Source organism: Peromyscus leucopus, chromosome 19 (genome assembly GCF_004664715.2).
Source record: "Peromyscus leucopus breed LL Stock chromosome 19, UCI_PerLeu_2.1, whole genome shotgun sequence".
NCBI lineage: Eukaryota > Metazoa > Chordata > Mammalia > Rodentia > Cricetidae > Peromyscus > Peromyscus leucopus.
In genome coordinates, this window is record NC_051079.1 from 57,853,062 (window position 1) to 57,879,979 (window position 26,918).

A 26,918-nucleotide genomic window follows, 5' to 3' on the forward strand; every position below is an offset into this window, starting at 1 on the left:
TATGTCAATAGTGTCAATCATAACATCAGAGAGGAAGGGAAGCACAGTATAAATTATTACCCAAAGTAATGTAGTTACTGAAATGTCATTACTTCTAGGCAAATATAAATAAAATAGCACATTTATCAATATCACCAATGACTATCCCCTTGTGTCCAAAGTATAAGATTAAATTATTTAATATTTACATAAAATCTTAAAATTTTAGTTATTTTTTCTTTAAAACATACCTTTACCATTTAATAAATGAAGCATGCCCTTTTTAATCATAGATGCACCAATTAAATAAATTTTTGCTCATAGTCTTCTTTACATATGGGCTTTTCTTGCATGCTGAGAACATAATTCCACTTTTCAATATTTTAATGATAATTTTTATCACTCCAGACAATGTCATTATTAGTCTTTGACCTTTGGGTCTATGACTTTCAAATTTTCATAGGCATTGCAAGCATCTGCTACATTTTTGTTACATTATAAATTGTGAGTTCCAACCAAAGACCTTGATTTAGTAATTTGGCGGCACCATTACTTGTAACATAAATGTTAAAGGAATGTTGAAATTATGAATGAACAGTCTGAATGGGTGTGTTTTTCACTTACTCTATTACAACTCTGTACCCCATCAGTGCTGTCAGACACAGGGCCAAGACATATCATTTAACTGAGTGGCTTACAAAGTTGAAGAAAGTCCGTTATTTCTTTTAAAATACAGATTCAGAAACTCAGGTGTATTATAATACAATTTATTAGAAGGTATTTACAATGTGGAGAAAAATGAAGAAACCACAAATTTCAACATAGAGGAAACAGTTACTTTAGATTTTTACATTTTTATAAATAAATTTGTCTAAATCTCCTCTGTATAAAAACTTCTATTTTATGCAGATAATTTATGCACAGGGAAATGCAGTGTTATGAGCATAAGCAATACATACTAAAATCGAAGTGCCTGACTTTGTTAAATTTTAGATGAAGCTTTGTAATGAGCTCCTAAGTGAACCATTTGGATCATTTTCCCATACAAAATTATTCTATTGGAGCTACAGAATCAAGTTCTGATTCTTATAACTGAAAAGTTCAGTCATATTAAAAATTTTGGCACTTTTAGAAATTCTATGTTGGTTTTGTGAAAATTGGGATAATTGTTGCATTCATAGTGGTCCAAATTACTATTCTTCAAGTTGCATCCTATTGAGTTCAGCTGGTATGGAAGAGATAACTGCAATTCATGTTTGGAGAAAAGTCAGTGTGGAAGTAACTGTAGGGTGATGGATATTAGTGATAACTAAAAGTGTACTTGATGGGCAAGAAGCTATTTCTATGACTGACAGTAATTCTGTTAAGTCTAAAGTGGTGTTTGTTGCAGGCTCCCATGACTAGATGGAGATTATAACTTAGTGAAGGAGAGTAAAGAGTACTGTTATTATAGGATAAGCAGAAGTTACCATTGCAGGTTAAACGGAAGTACTATAGTAGTAGTTGTCAATTCAGTTGAACAAAGGTTCCATTGAAATGATGGAGAAAGCCATGATAGTTTTGATTGTCAGCTGTGTCTACTTGTAGTAACATCTAGCGCTATTGAAGCTTCCGCTATTAGAGGGCTTATTAAGGTGGTGGCATCTTGGTTCAAGCAACTGTTGCAATTGTGAGTCAGGAACTTCAGATGGAGCAGCAGTGGTGTGCATGACCTCTTCTGTGCTGGGTTATATGTTGGTTTCTGTAACACTGGTGGTGGATATAGTTTCACTTGAAGCTGTAGATAATGTGGTTAAATGCTGGGTTGAATCCATGGTTTTGGCTGACATTTCAGTGGGTGCTCCAGAGGTTGTGGTCTGGGTTGAAGCAGCTATACTCATGGATCCAGATGAAGTTATGGCCGTGGCCGTTGTGGCACTAGTTTCAGTGGATGCTGCAGAGGTTGTTGGCTGGGTTGAAGTGGATGTCCTTGCTGGCTCAGTAGAAGTTGTTGTGGCTGTTGTTTCAGGGGATGTCGTGGTGGTTGTAGACCCTGTGGAAGTGGTGACTATGTTTTGAGCAGTAGTAGAGGTTGTTCCAGGAGTAACTGTAGATGCTTCAGTGTTGGAGGGTAACTGGATAACAATGGGGGAATTGTTTCTATTCACCAGGCTCAGTGTGAGTACCCCAATTGCTGTTGTTAGCACAGAGGCTAATAGACTAGCCAGGAACACTTTCCACAGGGACTAGTCACCACAACTATTTCCAGCCACCTATGAAAAGTATAAATTAGAGTATTAGTAATAAAAGAAAATGCTTGATTTATCATCTTTTCTATTTCTTTTAACTTACTGCATTAACATTGTTTGGATCACTAAATATCTGAACTTTTGACTTTGAAATCCTGATTATAACCAGGTTGGAAGAAATTCCCCAATGTTAGAAAAAAGACAAACCTATTAATATCTCTTTTCTCATTATATTTTCTTTTGATTTAAAAAAAAATGGACTTTAGATTATATAGCAACTTTAGATTTACAACAAAACTGATGAGAAAATACATAGATACTCTACATACATTTTGTAACCAAGGAGCCCAAACTCCCCAGTTGTCAACAGCTCCTACCATAGTATGCTTTGTTACAACTAATGAACCCATACTGATATACACTTAGCACCCAGAGTCCACATTTTACTTGAAGGTAAATAAAAAAATTTAGTGTGTGTGTGTGTGTGTGTGTACATATAAACTCATGTCATATATAGGAGAGTGGGAGGTATAATACTATGGTATTGTAAAGAGTCGTTTCACTGTCTTAAAATTCTCTATGCTCTAGTAATCTCCATCCTTTATATACTTTTGTCTTATCATGTGAACAACAAAAAATACATTCAATGAGACATTTTCTTTGTCTCCTCTGGATGTTGACATTTCCCCCAAACTGCCTTTAGGAATTCTGTGCTGTGACCACTGTGTCTTCCCTTACAGTTATTGGTCCGATTGTTCCATAATGACTTTCAGCTTGACCAGCTACTTCATGAGTCCACATTTCACAGTCTCCCTCCTTATCCTCCTTCTGCTGCATTATTTCCAAAAGAACCTCTGACATGTCCCAGTTTTTGTCACCTCTGTGACAAATCAATCTCCCTGCTCTCTCTGGAGCTGGTCCACTAGCACCTAGAAAGAGTAACATTAGTCCTAACGTGCTGTCACCATCCTCAGGATCTCATGCTTTGTTCTATCATCCTGTTGTATGTCTCGGATTAAGCTATTGCCTCAATATTTTAAAACTTTCTCAGCCCCTCTCTCTTCCAGTCTATAACGTCCATCCATCCACCCTCATGCATGTATCATCCTTTCTCATTCCCATTCAAGACTTTCATTTCTTCCTGCTGCATCCGAAAACCGCCAAATGAAAACTTTGCAGACGTCTACTGATGAAGTCTATGAAGTCCCAACTCCCCATCCTTCTTGACGGCTGCCAGGGGAATATGTCTGCTCCTGAGAGTGACTACCTCTCCTTTGTGTGCCACTCTCCCCAGCCTTTACAGCAACTTTCTGTTCCGATTACCCTCTCTTCCTCATAGATTGAATACTTGCCAGTTTTCTCAGTTTCTAATGTTCCAATCTGCCCCATTTTACACATACACAAAAAAAAATCCCTTCTGATGCCAAAACCTTCCTAGCTATTTTTCCCCTTCTCTGAAAAAATGAAAGTCCCCAGTATTTGTCTACGTGCAGTAGACAAATTCTTCAACCCAATGCAATGTGGCATCAGTTCCCATCATGCCGCTGAAAATGTCATCAATGACAATCACAAACTAAGATCTTGCTGACATGTTCAGGCCCTCTTCTGATTTAAGCTCTTGGCAACAACTGCCTTTTGGGAACTATTCCTTCTTTTTTTTTCTTGGCATATCTCTTTCATTTGCTTCTGTGATATTCCAGTCTCTTTGATTTCTTCCTAATTCCCCAGAATCTTCCCAATTTCTTTTGAAGGCTCATTATTTATGCTCAGTCTTGACTGTTAATGCTCCCATGTTCCATCTTGTCCAGTGTTACTTTGGAGTCAGCAATCTTCTTTACATATGTATTTTCAGTTTCTATCACAGTTACTACAATCTGCCACTGGTGTGAAAGTACTCGTTCTGTATGCAGTATAAAATGAAGGACACTATATTTCACTGAAACTTTATTTCCAGGTCAAATGGTAGGCAATAAAGGGCCAATCTTCCACCCTTCAATCTGTCCCATCATTTCCATGGTTTACACACATAACTGAATGACTTTCAAGGTCGTCTCCACTTCAGGTCTATCCTCCAATCTTCAAATGAATACAGATACCACTCCTTTGATGTCTCAAATATACCTTCAATTCATACATAATATTTCTCTGTCTCATCAAATATTGCCCATCCCAGTCATTCAGTTCCACTAGCTAGAATGGGGCTGGGGGGGAGTCATCCCTGAAGTATACAAGCCCTTTGCTAAGGCCCCTTAACTCACTATGCCCTATTCCAGCATTGTCCACTTTCTCCCATCCCTTCTGACATCCTCTAGTCCTAGTTTCCTTCCACTATGCCTTGAGCTTGAGCAACATCCTTGGATTACATGGGCCTCTGCTCTGTTTCCTCGATGCACTTACTTGTAAATTAGGACATTGGCACAGGCAAGTTTATCAGATGAGTGTGCTATGTTTGTTCTTTACCTATCATTGATAAAAAAAAAAAACTTTTGCTGTCCTCCATCTACCATACATAATGTCAAATAGTAACCCTACTACAGGGTGCAGGGACCACTGGCACTTAATTTTGCTCTAATACTTAATACTAGTCAATGGAGATGCTAGTCATTAGGAAAAGAATAATATAGTGTAGAGACTTAGAAAATTATTCTTAGGATACCCAGTTCTCTAAGGAATGCTGATTGTCAGGTAATGTATTAAATTAGAGTAGTAATCCTTTATAACTTTCTGTTTTTCAATATGTAGATGGCTACCTAGGCCCTAGTAAGACCAGAAGGACACAGTCATCATTTTATTCTCAAGATTAACATTTGGAGTTACACAATAAAAAGGACTTCCTCAAGAGTTTGTGTTTATGGTCATAAGTTCTCCTTCATGGCCCATGACCTCTCTAGCCACGGGTAATTGGCTATGTTTATAATAACAGGTATTAATTGCCTCCTATTGAGAGGCATTCAATTCCAATTAGACAGATGTTGATTATCCGAAGATAAAAATGCCACTATTGTATCACTAGAGATATTTTCAAGGGAGAAAATCAAACAATAGTCTTACCCAGTTGTAAATTCTATGAACCACAACAATGCCTGTCCCAGAACAATATCACCTTCCAATACTATGAGAGCTAGTACTAAGGGAGAAGGCTTCTAGATCAGTTCTAATTGGCTTTCTCCAAATCCAGTGTCTAAAGAAATGTGATATTGTCAGCCATAGAGTCTTGTCTTCAAGTTCTGGGAGGCAGCCAAGGAAATGGCAGTAGCTTATTCTGTTTGAGGAGTTTCTTGGACCCCCTTAAAACAAATTTATATAAAATCATCTTGTTGTAAATATTAGAAATAACATCCATAAAATCACTAGTTCTCAAGGCAGTATAATTTGGGGTTGGAAACGGAAGTTTGAAGATCAAAAGTTATTTCTTATCACTTGGTTGACAATAAGCCCCTTAAGGAATAGAATCTAAAACTTATAGTCTCCAGAGAGATGGAATGAGACTTAAATTCAAGATGTAAACCATGGTGTTTTCTGGGAAAAAAAATTTGTGGCACCAAAAGAGCTGAAGCAAGATGAGAGCTAGAGACAGGGCAATCAAAGCCAAGGCAAGCCTGAGAAAAGCCGTGTGACTGGAGTTTTAAAAGCCTGAAGAAGGGGAAGTAACAGTGAAGCCATGCACATCTCGCAGGGGTCCAGAACACTGCCTTATAGAAATTTCAAAGGATTCCTTTAGTGAAATATACTACAAGTTAGAAAAGAATGAAAATCCCTTCTTGTGTTTTGGCTCCTTCTAGCAAAGATGATGAGCTCTTTAAAATCTTATTTTCCTTGGCTTTAAATGGTACATGAAGGGCTAAAGTCAGTCAATGTCATTACTGATAGCACATCAGATTCACATGGGGTGTTTGTTTTGTTTTTTTGTTTGTTTGTTTGTTTGTTTTGTTGCACTAACTCCAACCTACAGTTTTGACTTCATTAAGATAAGGTTAATGTCAGCTCTTGGCATGTTTTACAGTCCTCAGGTAAATCCACTGTGCAGTCAGGATTAAAAAACAGCAGATTAGAAGTTACTAAGAACTCTTTCAATTCTATAATTGCTATGGATTACTTAAGTGGTACAAAGAGAATATATCCATCAAATTGTATTCGTTATTTCACCCTGCCCCAGACATAATATAAATGGTTGACATTTTTACCAACAACCAAGATATTAGGCTCAAAGTCTATGTTCTGGTTCAAATAGCAAGATTATGTAGGGAAAAGAAGAAATGTCAGACTGGGGAACCGGCCAAATTGTCAAACACCAGTCAATTATAGTCAAGATCCTCTTTCTCAGGATGAGTACTTAGAGATAGAATTGTGATTTAAAAGTAATTTAGCCAATTGAACATGGGGTCAAGAACCAAAAAGCTGAGATTGACTTCCAAAGGTATTGGATACACTCCAAATAATACTTTGTATTTTAAGTAAAGCTCTCATGCACCAAGGTCAGAATTCAGAGATCCAAATAGATGGTCACACATAGCTTTAGGAGGTCCATAAGAAAACAGTGTAAGAAAATCAAGCAGTCACCCATAGAGTAGGATCCATGAAGGTTAACATGACAATTTCCTTACCAAAGCCTAAACAGCAAATTAAACACTTTGTTGCTTCCTTGCTCACTCCCCAACTGTATACTTGGAGCATATATTTATATTTCGTATTGTATTTTCTCTGATTTTTATTTAGTTTATTTGTCTATAGTGAACATTTGATTTCAATACTAAAACATTAGTTCTGTGAAAATAGATCATCAAATAGCAATCTTTCAAAGCATTGATTCACAGTGACTTTTGTAATCATACTGAATATACAGCAAATATACAATATGTACATAGACAATTTCCTAACCATATTATGTGGGAAAAAAACAGACTCAGTGGATATCATTGTACAACATATCCTAACCTGGCCAAAAGCAACAACAGCAGACCTTACCTGTGTGTTGCATGGTTCTGAGGATTGACATTCAGAACGTGCAAGGATTCCTGGGCTCACCATGACTCTAGACAAGTTAGAAGATGCATTTCCAGTTACATCATTTGAAAATAGACACCAACATGCATGACTTTGAGCTTCCTGGCCATTTGTACAAGTGCTTGACTACAAAGATGAAACACAAGTGAGCAAAAATGCCATGGCTACAATTCTATAATTAAACACTCCTATCAAAAACAAATGAAGTGTGACCTTAGAAAGTAATAAATATCTTCTTACTCTCTGAGAACAAAAACTCTAGATAGACTATTACTTACTATACTTAATCTGATTTCGAGGAATGTGTATCATCCATCTTCCTCCTTATATTACGTGAGTGTTAAATATGTTCATGTTGCAACTACCTTGGCAGGTAGAACATCTATACTCTTTCACAGCTAATCAGGTATAGCCTGTTCAGGTCCTTTTGGAAGAAGAATGTTGAAGCAAAAGGAGTTACAGGATTTGTTATAACAATACAAGAGCAACCTCGTGAGCCCAGACCTTACAGTGTTAAGGGCACTGTCCTTCCCATTGTGCCAGACTATGAATAGTATGCTATTGTGATATGAATGCTGTGGAATAACGCTTTTGTACACTGGTTTAATAAAATGCTAATTGGCCAGTAGCAGGACAGGAAGTATAGGCGGGATAAGCAGACAAGGAGAATTCTGAGAAGAGGAAGACTGAGTCAGGAAATGCCAGCCCACCATCCAGGGAGCATCATGTAATGGCACACAGGTAAAGCCAAAGAACACATGGCAATGTAGAGATGAACAGAAATGGGCTGAGTTTAAGTGTAAGAGCTAGTCAGTAGTAAGCCTGAGCTAATGGATGAGCAGTTTTAATTAATATAAGCCTCTGTGTGTTTACTGGGGTCTGAGTAGCTGTGGACTGGGTGGGACACAGGAAAACTTCCAACTACATAAGCTGACACACTATATATGGTAGTTATTATTCTTCACTCATCAAAAATTTTCAGGATAACTCCTTCACGCAATTGACACCAAACAGAAGAGTTTATTGTGTTTATGATATGTATTTGCTATACATTCCATAGATATGTAAACAGAAAAAAATCATCACAACAACAAAAGTTTTTATTCTCAAGAAATGTACTTGCTAATGGAGACCAAGAAAATTCAAAGATAATGAATAGTCACTATAACTGTAAAATGTTGAAAAGGAAGGGTAGATGGGAATTTTAAATGAATGGGTTTGTGGACAAAAGCTTTCAGGCAGTGAGTTTTCTTAAAATGTGGACTGAAGAGTGGAGAAGAAGGCAAAGTGAATGTGAAAATAAAATAGATTCATGGATGTTGGGCAAACGTTTTTGTTGCAACTCAAAAACACAGTAGTGGCTGTAATCATAGTATTTGGGAGACTGAAAGTGGAGGATTACCGTGAATCTGAAGGAAGCCTGAACTGAAGAATAAGACTGTTTTTTTTTTTTTAAAAAAAAAAAAAAAAAAAAAAAAAAAAAAAACCAATATGAGCCTGGGAAGGTGAGTTAGTATGTAAGAACACTTTGCCTGCAATCATGAAGACACAAATTTAAAACTCAAACAACCACTGAAAAAGTTGGGCATGGTCTTTTGTCTGTAACCCCAGCAATGGGAGGAGAGATAGGTTGATCTGAAGTGCTCATTGATTAGCCAGTGTAGCCAACTGGTGAGCTTCTCATTCAGTGAAGAATCTGTTTCAAGATAATTAAGTGGAGAGCAAAAGAGAAGATTGCCAAGTGTCCTGCTCTGATCTCCATGGGAATACATATGGACATGCATGCCAGCATATTCTTGTAGGCACCATATAATACATGCACACAAACACACACACACACCCCAAAATATAGAAATTTATATATGTGAATTATCTGAGACTCTTCATCTCATAGGAAATTATATTTACTTCTTCACTAGGACTGTTATCTGACCTCACTCTATTTCAATAATCAACTATTGGGGTGACTGAATGAGATAGTATAAAGTGATACAAAGAATGAATGTCTAGCATAGTGTGCATTCATTCACTGTTAACTGCCATTATTCTTGTGGGATTAATGATTTTATTACTATGTGTATTACTAGTAATTGTTTTATATCACATTGATTTAATTACCCATTACTAAATAGATAAAGAAGTAACAGCCAACCGACTGGTAAGCACCATTAAAAATTTCAAACTACAAAAAAATAAAAATAAAAACTTTCAGATTAGATTTGTATGAAGCCACTGACACGTTAAAAACTATCACAAAAAGTACAAAATTTTCATCAATTATTGACAATATATAATATTCTCTGTACAAAAACTAATTACTTAGGTATTTCTGTAAATACAAAATCAAAGAACTAAGACAACAGCTCTATGTTTAATGAGGAAAATCTCGCTATTATTAACTAGGTACATTTGAGGAGGATAAGGACTTACTTGACCAAAATATACCTGGTTCTGTTGCATTGGTTTCATTTAGTCTGGCTGTGGTTGACAAAGTCAACTAATTTAATACACACTGCAGGCAATGTAAAATCAATTCAGTGGGTTATTTTCTTTCTCAGAACTTTTTGGCCCTTTTTGTATGATAGCCCTTTCAAAAGAGGTGACAGATAAGTCCACACTACAGTGACACATCTCTAATCTGGACTCAGCTATGCAAAGACCATTTTACTGAGTTAAGTTGTTCTGGTTCTTAGTAAAGGTGCTGTCTACAAAATTGGAGTAGCTAAAGAATATGGGTATAGTTTAATCATATAATTGGCATTAATTAGCAATAACCAGAGGCAATTATCATGTACTACTTGTAACTGGCAGAGGAAATTCTTTAGGCATCTCCTAACTCTGTAAGGACTGACTTAAGGCCTGTAATCCTAACTGAAAATAACACAAGGTCCACCTTCTTTATTGTTTATTATCTGTCAGCAACTTTTAAGCTACAGCATTTGAATTTGGTCTTATAAAATTATTGAAGGCAATAATTAATGTCTATAATAAAATGTAACAGTTACTCTCCAGATACACACTATAAGAAGAATGTGAGGCAATATGTATAAAAAACATTCAAATGTGTTCTCATCTACAGAAATCAAGACAATGAATCCAGATTAATGTGTATATAATATAACGAATATAGCTAAGGAGCCATTGTATTCACATCAGGACATTTGGACATCTTGAAAAAGGAAAAAATATTTTGTGTATGCAGGAATGAAAAGTCTTCCAGTGGTTCTTTTTTTTTCTCAGTAAACACTGATTGAAAAGCAGAACTTCCACCTCTGATTTATATCATAAATGATTCATGCAGGGTGATTGCCACAGCTCCTCGTGGTCATGGCAATATTTCTTCACACTCTTTTCACCTATTCTTTAGGCAGGAAATTTTAACTTTTCATTTTTTGTTTTCAAAATAGGCCCTTCTTTGTTCTGATACCAAAGACTATCTAATCAGATACAAACATACATACAAGCATTTGTGAAAACCATGCACTACTGGTTTAGTTCTTGGTATGAAAATATTTAAGGGTAAATAATGTTATTTTATATGAAACAGCTATGTTTATATTTCTTTCTCAATAATATGTAATATTAATATCTGGCTTTCCACCATTTGGGAAGATAAGTATGTGCTAATGAGTAAGTTCAATCTTTCTCAAATGTACCTAGTGGATTATGTTTAATTTTCTTCCTTAAACATTGAGCTGTTATCATCAATTCACTAATTTCATACTTATTGAAATACCTAACTTACGTAATCATGGAGGTTTTTCCCAATGGTATTCTATTTTATCAATATTTAATGAAAATTACACATCTTTTGTATTTTAGTAACAGTTCCTGGTGGATCAAAGTCTAGTCTCAAAGTTTTGTGTGTTTCACTGTTTGCAGTCTCACAGGCCTACAGATCAAACATAAAACCTCAAACATTAAGTTGCAAAAATAAAATTACAAATGATGTCATTGAGACTTTATGTTCAGATGACAGTGAGAGTTAACCAGATTAACTTATGTATCACAGCCATTGGGACATTCTTACCACTTTGCAATTATAAATACTTAAAACAATGTCTAATATGGAATTTAAAAGATACATCACTAAAAAAAGGAGCAGGGCAGCTAATAAAGGATGACTTCCTTTTGGAGAGACATACAGTGATAAGATCTTGACTACATAATAGCAAAGAAATGTCAGGTTGTTAACATTGAAAATAAGATTTTAATGTAGGCAAAATATCAAAATAGAGAGGCAATACTCACTGACTGTTTTCCAGGGTGTTCCATATTCACTACATATTTTCCATGCTTCCTGTCCATTCTTGAGCTGCAAATATTGCACAGCTTAACTCCAAGAATATTTTCCACAGACCATTGTCCTTTATATCTGCAGCCAGGAGAAATAATAAAAGCACACCGTGGAAGTCACTAGGATGCATCTATGCAGGCGTGGATTAAAGTAACTAATACGTAATTATTCATTAGAATGGGATCCACCTTAGAGGAGGAAATGAGGTGTTAATTATAGACAGACAAAAGGTTCATACTCCCTCAGCACTGTTGTGAATCTGCTCACAACACTCATGACAGAAAATCTTTGAACGTTTTCCATATTATTTTTGTTGGCCTTCTCATTCAGGTACTTGCCTTCTATTTCAGGATCAATGGAAAGCCAAGACCAAACTTCTGATGTGAAAGTCACCATCACTTTTCTAGGATGAAGCACGGATGCTTTCAGATCACTATTTACACCATCTCTTATGTATATGGGGACAGCTACCTTTTCAGTTTTTCCATTTATGTCTGGATACCAATCTGTCAGTTACTCAGCCAATTTACATGTTAAAATGTATTTGTATCAATTCCCTGTGCTGTAATGCCAAATGAATAATGAAATGTTAAAAGGCTTTAGAGCGATTTGTTACTGTTGTTAAATGTTTTAGATTGGGACATGCAAAAGAGCTCAGCAGATAAAGGTGAAAGCCTGGGGACCTGAGATCGTCCTTGGAATAAAGGTAAAAAGAAAAGAGAGCCAAGTCCACAGTTGCATGCTAGTCTCCACATCCGTATCATGGCACCCCTGCCCCTCCACACACACACACCACACATGCATGCACATACAAACCTAGTTTGTCTTCAATTTGAAAAAGCATTAAATCTTTTCTTGGCTTATTCACTCAACAAGTCATAATAGTGTTTGGAAGGCATACCATGTATTTTTCTAAGGCAATAATTTATGTAGCAAACAAGATGGACCTCATCCTGCCCTTTCTGTACAACCTTGCATCCTGGTTTCTTTGTTTGTTTGTTTTCAAAACATTTGATTCGCTGGAATGTTCCTTGTGAGCACATTCAGTATCTTTAGGAGTGTTAGTGGAGCAGCTAAAGTAACATAGCTTCATACCTCAGAACAGAAAGAACACATGAAACCATAGAAGATTTGAAAAAGTGAAAGAAATCCTTCTAAGAGCAAATAAAGGCACTGACAACTTGCTAGAATATAGATGAACACTGAGGGCATTATGCAAGTGAAATCATTCAGTCTCTGAGAAAAAAAAAACACTATTAGATTCTCAAATTCATGTGAGTACTTAGATCATTAGAAACATAACATGAAATGTGTTTCAAGGGGCTAGGAGAAGAGGGGAGTGAAGGCGTCTTACTTCATGGATATAAAGGATAAAAAGTCCTGGCAATGGTGACAGTGGCCCATTAGGAATGCACTTAGTACCACTAAACCATTCACTTAGAAATGGCTGAGACAGTAAATTATATATGTATATTCTAATAAAAGTTGAAACTCAAAAAGATGACTCAACAATTTCTAAAGATTTTTTATTATTTTTATTGTGTGTGTATGTACGTGTGTGTGTGTCCACATGAGTGCACATGCACACAGAGCCAGAAGGAGACATCAGACCCCTGGAGTTGGTGTTACAAGCTGCCTGATATCAGCCATCTCTGCAGTCCAACTTACTCATTTTGAAGCATTACCCAGTGGTTGAAGATTCTATAATCTGAATCATGACTTTTTTTTTAGAAAATTAAAATGGCACGGTATTAAAAATGACACACAATTAACATATTTTCTCTAGCACAGTATTATAATTTTATTCTGCACTAACATTTATTATTGAACTGGAAAACATGAGGGAAAAAACTCTATCCCTTTTCACGGCACCCTCATACTAAATTGCGGTGTAAAGAATGAAATTCACACAATCTCTAATTGACAGAGTTTTTAAGATTCAAAAAGTTTGGAAAATTTAAACATTGTGTATGTGTGTCTGTGTGTCTGTCTGTCTGTGTATCTGTGTGTGTGTGTTTGTATGCACTCACGTGCATGTTTGTATAGGTGTGCATTCCATGCAGAGGTGTGAATGTGGAGGTACAAGGTTGATATCAGGTGTCCCTTTTAATCCCTTTCTACCTTAATTTAAAAACAAGTAGGATCTCTAGCTCAACCTCGAGCACACTTCACCAAGATTAGCTAGCTGACTAGCAAGCCCTAGGGACCCTCCTGTCATCTCCCCAGCTGTGTGGTCACAGGCATACACTGCTGTGCCCAGCTTTTTCATATGTGCGCTGGCCATTGGAATTCAGGTCATATGACTGCAGAGCAAGCATTTGACTTTCTGAGCCATCTCTCCAGTCCCTAAACAGTTTTGTAGTTCTTTTGTTTTTTGTTTTTTAAGAGTAATTGAAAACTAAAACAACAGATTATAGTTAAATATTCCAGGTTAAAAAATCTGACTTTTCTTAATCTTACAAAGGCTATTTGTTCAGTATGAAAGTTAGTAATTCATTACATGTTTCCACTGGAAGTCATCAGAAAGAGAACACACCTGGATTGCTGTATGACCAGAGAGACTGGATGCCTCCTATTGCCCTGTCAGAATTGTCTTTGAAAGATCTTTGTTCCAAGCTGGATTTACATCCTAAAGGAAATCTAAATGTCTTTTAGGGTAGCACAAAGTCTTTGACAGTTGGCTGTTCTTTGTTGGTGAGATGAAAACATAGGGAGCCTATCTATCAGTCACTTAGCAGAGGGGTAACCACCGTTGTCTCAAAGGTATAGTTCAAACTATGTTTCTAATTGTGTCATTCAGAAAATTTCTTTCTTAAGTTCTCTGATTACTCCCTTGGTTTATGAGAGCTTGAGTCTATGACCTGAGAAACACTGTAAGGAAAGGGATAAAGCTACTTCATTTTTGCTTGCCTTGTTTAGCAATACAATCAAAGGTTCAGACAGAATTTCAAAGCATAAGTAAAATACCAGCATCCAACTCAATTAGTTCAAGTATGAAAGATCCTGTGAAACAAAGACAAGGAAAACTATGTTTATGATGTATCCTATCAAAATTATCACATAGACATAGCTATTGGAAGTTAAACTGAATATTAATATTGAATTGTATATAGATTTTATTACAACTCCCTCAAAGTGTTCTTACTATGTTAGTATATACAGGAGAGATTCAATCAGAAGAAATCCAAATAATATGATGATAGTGTAATAATCAGCCATACTGAAAACAGAAACTTGGGGTAAAAACACATTCTTATGCATATAGCTGAATTACCTAATCCCAAATATAAAAATCTAAAATCTTCTTAGAAATTTAAAGATGGTTATATTATCAGACCATTCCATCATTTTCAGTTATTTCATGCTGCTTATGAAGCACCTAACACACCCCAGGACTGACTGGATCCTGGAAAGCCAGCCAGCATACACTGAAGAAGATTCTGTGTACACTCTAGTCTTTACTGAGTTTTTGGCTCTTAACTTTCAAGAATATTTTTAAATGTAAGATTTTAATTTAATCAAAGAAAATGTTTTGTTTTGCTTTTTTATTTGTGTACAGGGCAGCTTTGTTATATGTGTCTGTTGAGTTGCAGAAAAAACTCTAGTAATAAGTAAGTGTCAAAGTCAAGAAAATAAGGGACATTTGTATAATTCATCTGTGTTCGATCACACTGACCAGGTCAACGAATTTGTGACTTTTCTCAGGGCTGTTATTCCACCTTAGGGCAACCCACTACGTAAAAAGTTTCCTTCCTTATGAGTCCCAAATTCTTTTCCTCCCACTCAAAATAAAACTGTTACAGTCTATGTGAGCTATAGGCCCTAATTAGAAGCCGGAAAGTATTCTGATGAGAAACATTGACAGCTATTTAGAAATAATGATGTCCCGTTTTATTCTTTTTGCTTTGAAGAGCTACTTCATCAAAGACTTCAAATATTAAATAAACATTTATGACTGGAATTTAAAAATGTGACTGAAGTACATGCCTGTAATCTAGGCACTTGAGATCCTAAGACAGAATGATTGTCACTGTTTCAGTTCAAACTGGGTACACAATGTATAGACCATCTCATGCTACATAAGGAGATTCTGTCTCAAGAAAAGATGGGATGTGAAAATAATAAAATTCAGGTTCAATCAGTTGTAAGAAATGTACCCTCAAGTTGGGTATGTTAGTAGTGCCAGAGGCTTGCTAAATATGGGATAATCGATCAAATACTTTTGTAATCATATTTTTTCTGTGTTCCTTCCACTCAAATTATGTATCTAAAACATGATCTAAAGAATAAAGTCTATTAAAAAATAAAACAAGAATAGTTTGATGGCAATGGTTGCAATGGTGTCTGTGGCATAATATTTGATTAAAATATTACTAAAATTATAGACATTTATGTCTATTCCAGAGTGTGTGCAGGATACTATTTATATCTAATCCTTAAAATACCTATAAGAATTATTATCCCCACTTTTCTGATGAGACTTGAATATTTCTGTGACCGTTTACAAGATTTTCTTCATATATTTCTTGTTGATAGCCAATTATTAATTTCTCAATGTGTACCACATGCCCTAAGAATTAGGGGGAGGAATTTAAGGACAACTCAGAGTTTGATCTCACTTATAAAGAGCATATGTACAATTGTTGAACCTTTGGTTTGGAGATGTTCATGTTCTATTCCAAGCAGGATTTCCAGCCAAAAGGAATATTGTCCATGGAGGAAGTCTGTATGTTTCCTGAAAACCAAGCCAGGGTGGTAGTGTCATAAATTAAAGCTGTTCAGATGACTAAAGAATGCCAGAAGTCAACTACAAGAACTAGCAACTCCCAGGGTGGAGACACGGCTCATCATTCATATTGGCCCTGCAAACTCTGCTGTGTATCACACAACTGTTCCTAAGTTCACAGAGCATGGGAAAATGACAGCCACATGTGCAGATGGAGCTCTCTAAGGACTGCAGGTGTCTTGGTCCAGAAACTAAGGTTCACTCACCAAAAAAGTGAGAGTGTGCAGTAATGGACATAAAAAAGGAGACAGAGTTCTTGGACTTGGTAAAATCAATTGCAACAAATGGACTGGATATTAGAATGTGAACTCAGGATGCAAACTGAAGAAAATCTCAGTTCTTAGAAAGAAATTGGTGCTGATATGGTCCAGGACCATATGTGGATTATCATCAGGTTTGGATAATTCTAAAGCTAGGATGAGAGTGGGACACAAAGGCTGGGGTGGGAGGTTACAGCTCTATTAGGGCTCAGTGTACAGTCAGATCCAGCAGTCTCAGAGCTCAAGGTTGGCCTTACATGGAATGGAGGACAGGATAGCAGCTCCCCAGAGCTGGAGCAGCTCATAGAACCCTTTTCTGGAAAAGGATTCTCTATGTGCCATTGGCGGAAATTGAGGCACAACTGGAGGAAGTTACAGTAAATTCAGCTCTGAGGAGATAGTGGAGAAGGGACAGTGGGGCGGGGCAATAAGATACAGTGTGAATAAACCTATATCTGTATAAATTATAAAGGTAATGATCACCTTATTAGGAAAGCAAAGGGGGAATGAGCATGGTCATGATTGAGAAAGGGCAAATTCAGATCCTGAGCTTAAAGGCTCTCAGTACACATGCACAGGAAAAGAGGACTAAGGGAAGCTATGGATGAAGGCCATGAGACTAACAGGGCTTGGCAGAAGCAGCCAGGGTTACAGAGAGAAATACAGTAGAATGTTCAGTCTAGAGGTAGAGTGTGAGCATAACAAAAAGAAAGATTAATTAGTTGGCATAGACAATGGAAGTCAACAGAATGTAAGACTGATTATTGGTTGCTTGCTTGCTTGATTGATTGATTAATGCACTGAGAATTGAACACAGGACCTGATACATGCTAGGCTAGCCATCTATCACTGATCAATTTACCCACAACCTTCTTCTTTACTTTTCCTTTAGAGACAGGGTCTCAAAAGTTGCCCAGATTGGTCTTCACTCACTCTGTATAACCCAGTCTGGCCCTAACTTGAGATCCTCCTGCCTCAGCCTTCCAAGTATCTAGAATTATAGGCCTTTACCACCAGGTCTGGATTCTATGAATTGAGAAATGAAAAATAAAAGTAGCCTTTAGAGAAAGAAAGTAAAAATCACTAGTGGAATATCCAATCAAATAGCAGCTACTATCAGTAAAAGTGATTCCAAATAATCCTAAAGTAATTCCAATTGTAATATGGTTGATTATATTGGTGACTGTTCTTTATAGTCATGGCTCTGTTAGATGTTGAAATGTGGACATTGATTATAAAGTAGCCAGAAAGTACTTTTTAAAATATGGACCTACTTAAATCACTATCCTGATGAATGGCCTAAATGTTGCCTCATTCCCTTAGGATAAAATCTCAGACCATTTCCATGACCTATGAATATTCAGACTTTCTGAACTTTGCCCTCCTCTGAATCCCTTTTAATGTATTTTTCACATCACATGACATGCCCAAGCCCCACTGTGAAAATGCATGTTAAGAACCATCTTATGTATTAGAATACAGGTCTATTTCTTGTAATGAAATCTGGGAAACAGTCACATTCCCATTACCCAGTTCAGAGAGAACATCTCCTTGTGTATAATTAGAACCAGGTCTTCCTGAACATGTTATCCACCAACTCTTCTTGTCCTTTCTGTTAGAGTTAATCACTATTCTTAATTCTTGCTTATATTCCCCATTAAATGCTTCTCAAAACCTAGAAACGCCAATTGCTTATATAACCAAATGCCCATGACCTCAACTAACATTGAAGTGTGATGTATTCTTACTTTTAACACTGAAGTATGATAAAGCATATCCAGTGAAGTGTGCGATCTTCAGACTATAGCTCTATGTATTTCTTTTCAAGGGTAACACATTACAACTTCAGTGTTTATTTACATATCAATAAAATTCTATGATAATTATTAAAACTTATTCTCATGGAGCCCAATTGAAGAAACATTAGCATTTATTATTATTGTTGTTGTTGTAGCTATTGAATATATCTTTTAAATTTTCACCATACTTTTTCCATTTTCTGAGTAAAATAAGATGGCACATCTAAATGCAATTCTTTTTTCACATATTGAATTAGGCTTGGTAGTATTTTATTTCATGTTTCTCTTTCTCATCTTAAAACAATATTTTACTTTTAGTGATTTAAAACTACTTTAGACTTTGAATCCATTTCACCAAGCTCACTAGTAATATATATCCCACTGCAGAAAGTCTTCACTTTATTGATTGGCCTTATGACTTAAAACTGGCTCTGCATTGGATCAGCTCTGAAGGTGTTTATGAATATGTACTATTCCTGGCTTACTCTCTTTGTTTCTGATGAAGTGGGGCTGAGAAGAACCTAGGAGGCCAAAAATGACAACATCTATTTAAACCTCTGTAATAGTCAAGAATTCTATGTGAACAAGAAATCTTTAAATTACTTATTATTGGGCTCTTTTATGTTAATGGTCCTTCTGTGTAACCTTCAGTATTTTGGGAATTGGGCCTTTGGTACATGTTTAATGTTTAACTGGGTAACTATAAGTTTACCTAAAAAAACATCAAACAATTCTAGGGACTATGGTGCTAAACGGCAAAATTGTAAGGAAAAAAGTTTTTTTAAGATTTTTTGCTGCTAAGAGCATTTTGCTTTTTAATAATAGCACTGAACTCATGCCATGCATTTTCTATAAACCCACACAGATTAATTTTAAGTACCATACTTTGTTGCCTTAATACATACAATTATATATATACTATATAAAATATAATAATTGTACTTAAATGGCACTTAAAATTAATCTGTGTGGGTTTATAGAAAATGCATGGCATGAGTTCATTGCTATTACTAAAAAGCAAAATGCTCTTAGCAGCAAAATCTTCATTTCCACTGTTGGACCATTTAATTTCCTCAAAACAAGAATTATATAGATAAGGAATAATAACCAATATTATTAAGAATTTTGCTATGAGTTTTCAGCAAATTGCTTGGATAATCATTGTTAAAGATTAATTATTATACTATTTAAACTCAATGAACTAAAATCTTAGTGATATTAGATATTATCAAACCCTTGACAAAATGCAGTCCAAATGGAAATACGATCTAACAGGCAGAGAAGTGGCAGCTTTGGGTGCCTGTGTGACGCTGGGACACTGACAATGGGCTAATGTTATCAGATCCCTCCACCACACCAATCCTAGCCCTAGCCAAGCCTTGGGTGGTCGTGATACACCAGGAGAGAGTTGGGGTGAGCCACAAAGGCAGGGATGAGAGCAGGAGAAGTCCAGAAGGCAAAGAGCACCAGGGTAGTGATTGAGAGTGGTGACAATGACTTCGGCCACTTCCATGGCAGCAGAAGATACCAGAGCTGCTCCATCTGCCAACTGCTGTGATAACAGTTCAACAAAATGGTGTGGATGCTTTGATTGTAGCATAAATTATAGAAGGTAGTTTTGTGATTGATACTGTGATCATATATTAAGTAGATGTCAGCTTTCAGGCCCTTGGAACTCTATTCAAGCCTGTGTTCGCAGGTTCCGTTGAAAGAGCTGCCATCCAGATACAGAGATCCACAGCCAGGCACCAGGCTGAGCTCCAGGAATCCAATTGATAAGAGAGAGGAGAGATACTGCAGGCAAGGCACATCAAGATCACGATGGGAGGACGTGCAGAGATGACTGGCCACACTAGTGGAAGCCCATGAACTGTGGACTGGTGGCTGTGGAGCCCCCATAGGACTGGACTAGGCCTTCTGGATACAGAAGATGGTTGTTTGGCTCAAACTGTTTGGGGGGCACCCAGGCAGGGGGATCTGGATCTGTCCGTGGTCTATGGGCAGGCTTCTGGAATCCAGTGCCTGTGGTGTGACACCTTGCACAGCTTTGGTGCAGTGGGAAGGGGCTTGGACCTGCCTAGGCTCAGTGTGCTAGACTCTGCTGACTCCCCATGGGAGACCTCAATTTGGGGGATGTGGGGCTGCAGGGTGGCTTGAGAAAGAGGGCTGGGGTGGGAGGAGGCAAAAGGGGGGATCTGTGGATAGTATGTGGAGTGAGTAGAAAATTTCTTAATAAAGAAAAATGAAAGAAAAAAAAGAAAGAAAAAGCTGCCATCAGTATTACAGTGGTCACTTGAGTGGAACTTGATATTTGTAGGTTCCATCTAAGTTCTTGTGGCTGATGAAACTGATATATCAGCCCCAAAGAAACTCTTGTATTTGTAGTTTCAGGAAAAAGTAGTTTAAAAAAGAAAAGGAGTGGGTAGTTGACATGAACGTTAATAGCTACTTTGGCAATACACTCATGATGATATCCAATGAGCCTCTAGATTTAGCTATTGGTGGTAACTGTTTCTGGTGACAATCCTGGTTGCTCTGGTAGATGCAGCTTTAGTTACAGTAGCAGTACTTGTTATAACAGAAATTGTTCCAGGACTGATCCAGTGCTACATATATCCTTATTATTATGACTTCCATTAGGATTAAAAGTTCAGCTGATGCCGTCGTGCAGACTGGCTGCCGGTGTGGATGATGTCTGGCTGCTGTTCTGAGTAGTAGTAAGTGAGCTGAAATGGTGGTGGAGGCAAGTGACAACTGCTGATCACATTTTCCGTGATCAGAGATTTGTGTGGTTGCTGTCGCAATTTTTTTTTAACCTGTTGCATTGCCACAGAAGTAAAATTATTTTTAGATTTCATTTATGGGCGGGTTGCTGAGAGTTCTGTTGAAGCAGGAGTGGTTAGTGTTAGAGTAGCAGACCCAGTCGATATGGAGGTGACAGTGCCAGTGATCTTTGCAGTAGCAGATAAAGGTAAAGTCGCCATCCCCACTCCTGGTAATGAATTCGTTGGAAAGGAACGGGGCTGAGGCTCAGCTACCAGACTGGCGATTACTGTAGTCATTGACTTAGTTGCAGTGAGAGCAGCGGTTCCTGTGCACATGGACTAAATGAGTCCTGATGTTCATAGAGATGGCAGAGGCCTGGCTTTGGCTGTGTGTTCAGCTGGTGTGGATCTTTTGACTATTGTGAGACTAGGGATGGCGGCAGAGTAGTGGGCTGCTGAACTCGTTTTCAGTGTTATTGTTCTGTCTGTAATAGTGATTTGTTGTAATAATCACTCTAGGCTCAGGAAATATTATTTAATAATTATTATTTAGGAGTCCTGTGGGCAATGACTGGACCAGTGTTACTCCCCACTTTATATGCCAAACATACTATAACTATTCCAGTTGTTTTTTATGGTAACACTAGCACAAGATATTTTCCAGAGAGAGCAGACCCTTAAGAAATTGCATTTTACCTGTAAAGAATGTAAAGAAAAAGACACTGCATGAACTCATACATATTAAAAACAAAAAGATTGCTTATTGGCTTATTTTACTGACATTATAAATAATCATAGTGTATATGAATATGAAGATGACTTACATAATCATCTAATAATGCACATTGGTCTCAAAATGTAAACTCCAGTTCCTGGAAAGAATTGCTCTTGTGCTTTGCCTATTACTAAAAATAAATGTCCACTATCTCCTCAGATATTCTTCAACCTGGAATTCCTAATTTTCCTTTTTTTTTTTGTTTTTTTTTTGTGATATATATTTTTTATTTTACAATACCATTCAGTTCTACATATCAGCCATGGGTTCCCCTATTCTCCCCCCTCCCACGCCCTCCCCTTACCCCCAGCCCACCCTCTATTCCCACCTCCTCCAGGACAAGTCCTCCCCGAGGACTGTGATCAACTTGGTAGACTCAGTCCAGGGAGGTCCAGTCCCTTCCTCCAGACTAAGCCAAGTGTCCCTGCATAAGTTCCTGGTTTCAAACAGCCAATTCATGCAATGAGCACAGGACTTGGTCCACTGCCTAGATGCCTCCCAAACTGATCAAGCCAATCAACTGTCTCATCTATTCAGAGGGCCTGATCCAGCTGGGAGCCCTCAGCCTTTGGTTCATAGTTCATGTGTTTCCATTCATTTGGCTATTTTTTTTCAATAATTGAGTAAAACTGAAATTTATTATATGCCACAGTCGTCCTAGGGACCTCCATGATATATATATATATATATATATATATATATATATATATATATATATATAGCATTTATGGTTCTATGGGTTGTGGTCTGATTGTTCATTTTATATCTAGAATCCACCAATGAGTGAGTACATACCATAACTGTCTTTCTGGGTTTGGGTTACCTCACTCAGGATAATTTTTTCTAGTTCCATCCATTTGCCTGCAAATTTCATGCCTTCATTGTTTTTCTCTGCTGAGTAGTACTCCATTGTGTATATGTACCACATGTTTTTCATCCATTCTTCCGTTGATGGGCATCTAGGTTGTTTCCAGGTTCTGGCTATTACAAATAGTGCTGCTATGAACATAGCTGAGCATGTATCTTTATGGTATGTATCAGCATTCTTTGGGTATATGCCCAAGAGTGGGATGGCTGGGTCTTGAGGTAGTTCGATTCCTAATTTTCTGAGAAACCGCCATACTGATTTCCACAGTGGTTGTACAAGTTTACATTCCACCAACAGTGGAGGAGTGTTCCCTTTGCTCCACATCCTCTCCAACATTGGTTGTCATTGGTGTTTTTGATCTTAGCCATTCTAACAGGTGTAAGGTGGTATCTCAGAGTCGTTTTGATTTGCATTTCTCTGATGATTAAGGATGTTGAGCATTTCTTTAAATGTCTTTCAGCCATTTGTAGTTCTTGTTTTGTGAATTCTCTGTTTAGCTCTTTAACCCATTTTTTAATTGGACTGTTCAGTGCTTTGATGTCTAGTTTCTTGAGTTCTTTATATATTGTGGAGATCAATCCTCTGTCAGATGTGGGGTTGGTGAAGATCTTTTCCCAATCTGTTGGCTGTCTTTTTGTCTTATTGACTGTGTCTTTTGCCCTGCAAAGCTTCTCAGTTTTGAGAGGTCCATTTATTAATGGTTGTGCTCAGGGTCTGTGCTGTCGGTGTTTTATTTAGGAAATGGTCTCCAGTGCCAATGCGTTCAAGAGTGCTTCCTATTTTCTTTTCTATTAAGTTTAGTGTAACTGGATTTATGTTTAGGTCTTTGATCCACTTGGACTTGAGTTTTGTGCATGGTGACAGATATGGATCTATTTGTAATCTTTTACATATTGACATCCAGTTATGCCAGCACCATTTGTTGAAGATACTTTCTTTGTTCCATTGTATAGTTTTGGCTCCTTTGTCAAAAACCAGGTGTTCATATGTGCATGGATTAATGTCAGGGTCTTCAATTCGATTCCATTGGTCCGTATGTCAGTTTTTATACAGTACCAAGCTGTTTTTATTACTATAGCTCTATAGTAGAGTTTGAGGTCGGGATGGTGATGCTCAAGGGTTGCTTTATCGTATAGGATTCTTTTAGCTATCCTGGTCTTTTGTTTTTCCATATAAAGTTGAGTATTTTTCTTTCCAAGTCTGTGAAGAATTGTGTTGGGATTTTGATGGGGATTGCATTGAATCTGTAGATTGCTTTTGGTAAGATTGCATTTTTACTATGTTAATCCTACCTACCATGAGCATGGGAGATCCTTCCATTTTCTGATATCTTCTTCAATTTCTTTCTTTAGAGATTTAAAGTTCTTATCAAAAAGGTCTTTCACTTGTTTAGTTAGTGTTATCCAAGGTATTTTATATTATTTGTGGCTATTGTAAAGGGTGATGTTTCTCTGACTTCTTTCTCAGCCCTTTTATCATTTGTGTATAGGAGGGCTACTGATTTTTTTGAGTTGATCTTGTATCCTGCCACTTTACTGAAGGAGTTTATCAGCTGTAGAAGTTCCCTGGTAGAGTTTTTGGGGTCACTTATGTATACTATCATATCATCTGCAAATAGTGAAAGTTTGACTTCTTCCTTGCCAATTTGTATCCTTTGATCTCCTTTTGTTGTCTTATTGTTCTAGCTAGAACTTCTAGTACTATATTGAATAAATATGGGGAGAGTGGACAGCCTGTCTTGTTCCTGAATTTAGTGGTATCGCTTTGAGTTTCTCTCCATTTAATTTGATGTTTGCTGTTGGCTTGCTATAAATTGCTTTTATTATGTTTAGAAATGTTCCTTGTATTCCTATTCTTTCTAAGACCTTTATCATGAAGGGGTGTTGGATTTTGTCAAAGGCTTTTTCAGCATCTAGGGAGATGATCATGTGGTTTTTTTCTTTCAGTTTGTTTATATGGTGTATTACATTGACTGATTTCTGTATGTTGAACCATCCTTGCATCCCTGGGATGAATCCTACTTGGTTGTGATGGATGATTGTTTTGATGTATTCTTGGATTCGGTTTGCCAATATTTTGTTGAGTATTTTTGCATCAATGTTCATGAGGGAGATTGGTCTGTAGTTCTCTTTCTTTGTTGCATCTTTGTGTGGTTTGGGTATCAGGGTAATTGTAGCCTCATAAAAAGAGTTTGGTAGTGTTCCTTCTGTTTCTATTGTGTGGAACACTTTGAAGAGGATTGGTATTAGTTCTACTTTGAAAGTCTGGTAGAATTCTGCACTGAAACCATCTGGTCCTGGGCTTTTTTTAGTTGGGAGACTTTTGATGACTGTTTCTATTTCTTTAGGGGTTATTGGTCTATTTAAATGGTTTATCTGGTCTTGATTTAATTTTGGTATTTGGTTTTATCCAGAAAATTGTCCATTTCTTCCTGGTTTTCCATTTTGGTGGAGTACAGGTTTTTGAAGTATGATCTGATGATTCTCTGGATTTCCTCATTGTCTGTTGTTATGTCTCCCTTTTCATTTCTGATTTTGTGAATTTGGGTGCTCTCTCTTTGCCTTTTGGTTAATTTGGCTAGTGGTTTGTCTATCTTGTTGATTTTTTCAAAGAACCAACTCTTTGTTTCATTGATTTTTTGTATTGTTCTCTTGTTTTCTATTTCGTTGATTTCAGCCCTCAATTTGATTATTTCCTGGCGTCTATTTCTCCTGGGTGAGTTTGTTTCTTTTTGTTCTAGAGCTTTCAGTTGTGCTGTTAATTCATTGGTATGGGATTGCTCCATCTTCTTTATGTGTGCATTTAGAGCTATGAATTTTCCTCTTAGCACTGCTTTCATAGTGTCCCATAAGTTTGGGTATGTTGTACTTTCATTTTCATTGAATTCTAGGAACTCTTTAATTTCTGTCTTTATTTCTTCCTTGACCCATTGATGTTTCAGGTGGGCATTATTCAGTTTCCATGAGTTTGTGGGTTTTCTATAATTTTTGTTGTTATTGAGTTCTAACTTTAAGGCATGGTGGTCTGATAAGATACAGGAGGTTATTCCAATTTTTTTGTATCTGTTGAGATTTGTTTTGTGTCCAAGCATGTGGTCAATTTTTGAGAAGGTTCCATGGGGTGCTGAGAAGAAGGTATATTCTTTTGTGTTAGGATGGAATATTCTGTAGATATCTATTAGGTCCATTTGAGTCATAACTCTGTTAGGTCTTTATTTCTTTGTTGAGTTTCAGTCTGGTAGATCTATCTTTTGGTGAGAGTGGTGTGTTAAAATCTCCCACTACTAATGTGTGGGGTTTGATGTGCGTTTTAAACTTTAGTAGTGTTTCTTTTATGAATGTGGTTGCTTTTGTATTTGGAGCATAAATGTTTAGAATCGAGACTTCATCTTGGTGGATTTTTCCCGTGATGAATATGTAATGTCCATCCTGGTCTCTTTTGATTGATTTTAGTTTGAAGTCTATTTTATTAGATATTAGGATAGCTACACCAGCTTGTTTCTTAGGTCCATTTGCTTGGAAAACCTTTTCCCAGTCCTTTACTCGGAGGTAGTGTCTGTCTTTGGAGTTAAGGTGTGTTTCTTGTATGCAGCATATGGATGGGTCCTGTTTTCTTATCCATTCTGTTAGTCTGTGTCTTTTTATAGGTGAGTTGAGACCATTGATATTGATGGATATTAGTGACCAGTGATTGTTAATTCCTGTTATTTTTTTGGTTGTGTTGTGTTGTCCTTCTGTGGTATATGTTGGTGTAGGATTATCTATTGCTTGATTTTTCATGGATGTGTTTAGCTTCTTTGGGTTGAATTTTCCCTTCTAGTGCTTTCTGTAGGGCTGGGTTTGTGGACAGGTATTGATTAAATCTGGTTTTATCCTGGAATATTTTGTTTACTCCGCCTATGGTGATTGAGAGTTTTGCTGGGTATAATAGTCTGGGTTGGCATCCGTGGTCTCTTAGTGTCTGCATGAGGTTTGTCCATGATCTTCTAGCTTTCATAGTCTCTATTGAGTAGTCTGGTGTTATTCTGATGGGTTTGCCTTTATATGTTACTTGGTCCTTTTCCTTTGCGGCTCTTAATATTTTTTCTTTATTCTGTGTGTTTAGTGTTTTGATTATTATGTGGCGAGGGGAATTTTTTTTTGGATCCAGCCTATTCG

At 37.0% G+C, this 26,918-nt stretch overlaps 1 protein-coding gene across 1 annotated transcript; it reads right to left on the reverse strand.

Annotated features, from left to right (window-relative positions):
- Nucleotides 1-1,362: 1,362 nt before the first annotated feature.
- LOC119086224 (A-agglutinin anchorage subunit-like) lies at nt 1,363-21,178 on the reverse strand. The gene is made up of 4 exons (XM_037196921.1): nt 21,027-21,178; nt 11,776-11,911; nt 7,173-7,337; nt 1,363-2,204 (listed from the first exon to the last, which is right to left on the reverse strand). Exons 1-4 carry the CDS (start codon nt 21,176-21,178, stop codon nt 1,707-1,709), a joined length of 951 nt encoding a protein of 316 aa, XP_037052816.1. The 3' UTR covers nt 1,363-1,706.
- Nucleotides 21,179-26,918: the final 5,740 nt, after the last annotated feature.